Source organism: Stegodyphus dumicola, chromosome 3, assembly GCF_044657685.1.
Source record: "Stegodyphus dumicola isolate Sdum_Otavi_A_Nest chromosome 3, ASM4465768v1".
Classification (NCBI taxonomy): domain Eukaryota; kingdom Metazoa; phylum Arthropoda; class Arachnida; order Araneae; family Eresidae; genus Stegodyphus; species Stegodyphus dumicola.
Genome location: NC_140770.1, coordinates 25,694,069 through 25,697,258, shown reverse-complemented (window position 1 = coordinate 25,697,258; position 3,190 = coordinate 25,694,069). Strand labels below are relative to the sequence as shown.

Sequence of the window (3,190 nt, the reverse complement as noted above, 5' to 3'; positions counted from 1 at the left end):
TAACACGAATGTTCAGGAAACAAAAAAAAAAGGAATTATGAATTTCATAAAAAAGGAATTATGAATTTCACAATTTTGGGGGGGGAAGTGCAGAATCGCCTACTGCTTGGCGCGTTTTTAAGAATTGCACATACTCGGTATCCATGTATACATCGACCTATTTTCACTTAAACATACCAGAATTGCACAAAAGTGGCATTGTGCCACTACCTTGACTTTATCCATGTACGCATCGACTTATTTTCACTTAAAAAGGTCAAAGAAAATTGACAAAAAGACAATTCTTCTTACTCTTGTAAAAAGCGCCAAACAAATAAGTGGGCGATTCTGCACTTTAGCCATATATTATAATTTATTATTATAATTTTAAAATTATTTCATATATTTTATGAATAAACTAAAGTTACGGAAATTATTGGCTACATTATATACAAAGCATTCATACTCTTTTTCCAGATTTCAGCGATTTGACTTTGCATTTAATTCAGCAATACAAATATATTCGGAAAATTAAAAAAAGAAAATATAATGAATTCCTCAACAAATATATAATCTGTAGTTACATAAGTTATTGTGCATATTTTCTTTTCCCAAGATTTCGGTAACAATGTCATTATTTCAGTAATACAAATGCTCGGGAAATAAAATTAATATAACGAACTTCCTAAAGAAAAAATATGGACTGCTTTTACAGAAGACACGATTTTATTTAGACATAGCATTCATACCACTTTGCCTCATTTGGTAATAGAATGAAAGAATCAATAAAAATATAAGTTGTATTATTAATGAAACATTAAGACGATAATTCTATGAGTAACAAAATAACATGCAGTTTTAAGGCAACAGTCATCACAAAGAATTCTCAGCTCTTATAAATAGATAAAAATTATGAATACATTTCTAACCATAATAATCTTTAAACAATATTCTCATCTTCACATAATATCATTTTTAAGTAAAAGAAATTTCAGTAGTATACTTGCTTTTATGTGTCAGCAGATATAAAATGCAATAGGGAAAACTTCCGAACGATAGAGGGAAAATTCTATTAACACAGCACAATCTAGTCAATTATAGCCACGGAAAAGTTGGGGGAATTTACCAAAATGACACTTTTGCTTCATCAAATTTTATATTAGTTACTTTCATATTAATTAGACCAGATAGTATGTACCTTCCGTGACAAACTGCAAGCACGGATTCACAATGGAACACGAAATACGTCACACTTCATCAGGTTTTTTGGAATCAGATATTTCTTCAACCGAAGAAAGAACTTGAGTTGCTAATGTCGGATTTTCTTGCAGAAGAATAATCCACGGTTCTGTTGATTTTATGCACTGGAACGAAGCGGCAATAAAACTAACGGCTTTTTCCATCATTTCTTCATCCTTATGCCTATCGGCTAAAATTAATGTTTCAACAGCTGACGTAACGGATAGCGAAGAAGTAATAAAATCACGACACAGATCTTTCAGATCCGATACGAAATATTTTTCGGCTGCATAATACAAATCATGGGCCTTCGAGTAAGTGGACGGGTTTATTTTCCCACAATACAGAAACTGCAGTAGCTCCTCAAAGACATCAGGTTCGATGTCAGTAATGACTATTCGGTTGTCGGAGTTTTCACTTGTGGCGTGCTGGAACATCTTAGCAAATACTGGAGATCTGGCTGAAAGGATGCACTTGTGAACACGGATTTCTTTGTCTTGACAGATGGCAATCAAGTCGGAGTGGTCCTGCTTCTGATACATTACATACATATCGCCCGACAGCTTAAAGAATGTTGGCAGAGTCTGCACTGATCTTCCTTCCTTTTCTGTTAATTCGGTAATCCATGCTTCACAACATATAGTTATGTCATTTTCAGGAAGACATGCTTCATTATAGTTAGAAATTCTTATGTGTTTGACTTCGCTGTCTATAATGTGATGCAAATAGTGCTTATTAAAGATACGGTTTTTTGATTCAATGTAGCAAATTCCATTTACTTTAAGTTTCTTACCATCATTTTCCCTGCGAAGTTGCACAGTAGTCCAATATTTATTACCAAAATTTTGCGATTTTAATTTGTCGCCAAAATAATCTGAGACGTAATACAAGTACCAATTCGTAGACATCAGAAAACATGGGTAACTTCGAAATTCTAGTCTGGAACCTGGAATTGACGAGCTATCCCATCGATGAATCTTAGTTGTCCATTTCATACTCAAATGCTTCTCCATTCAAATCGGATATATTTACACATAACAAATCAGATCCTTTCAATTAGGTCCTAAAATGCCAAGTTCGTCGCACCTAATAGCCTTACTTTAAAAACGAGGTGGCGATATATTTGCAGGACGAGCTTATAAGACGCCTAACACTCTCTGCAGTTTCAGCCCGTTGGTTACCTTCTTTGACTTTTAGTTCGCATTTGCGTATTGCACAAGAGTAGCGATGACATATTGCGTTCTCTCCACTAGCAACTCAAAACCAAGGCCATCTGAATGGAGCAACAGCAATGCCAATGAACCGCTAGTTACGGAAAATGTTACGCGCATGCCCAGAGAACATACTGCGCTAACCTTTAATGCCAGTCTTCTCAAACAGGGCTATCTGCTACATCAGGTCTCTGAAGCGCTTTTAGTTCGGCCCAAGAATACATTTCAGATATGTTTCTGTTGCAAATACTGTATTAATAAAAAATGACTGTGAAGGCTATAAAAATTCTATAAATAAAGGAAATTAATTTGCAGTGCGATATAAATATTATTCAAAGATTTGAAGATACAGATTTTATTATATTTATTCGTACTTACCAGATAAATAAGATCAGCTACAAATTTTTGCACTAATCGAATCGTTTTGCTTGGAAATACGTACTTATGTGAACAGCTGAAAAATTAATGATAAAAGAACACACAGTTTTTAACAGTTTACACAGCTGAAAATTAATAATAAGAAACCTCAGTTGACCAATTGGCATTTATAATCCGTTATATAGATAATTTCTAAACATTTCTGTCCAACATTGCAAACTTCATCAGAATCGAAACATTATCATGCGTGAAGCTGCAATAAAAATAAAGATGTTGATAATTATTAACGCATTTTTAGAGAGTTTTAGTAAATTAACATGTAAAATCCTTTTTTATTTTATTTTATTTTATTAATTTATTTATTTATTTATTTATTTAAATTT

General features: G+C 33.2%; 1 protein-coding gene across 1 annotated transcript; it reads right to left on the bottom strand.

Annotated features, from left to right (window-relative positions):
- Positions 1-686: 686 nt before the first annotated feature.
- Positions 687-2,476, bottom strand: LOC118182246 (TD and POZ domain-containing protein 5-like). The gene has a single exon (XM_035351568.2). It carries the CDS (start codon positions 2,229-2,231, stop codon positions 1,227-1,229), a length of 1,005 nt encoding a protein of 334 aa, XP_035207459.2. The 5' UTR covers positions 2,232-2,476; the 3' UTR covers positions 687-1,226.
- Between the last annotated feature and the right edge of the window lie 714 nt (positions 2,477-3,190).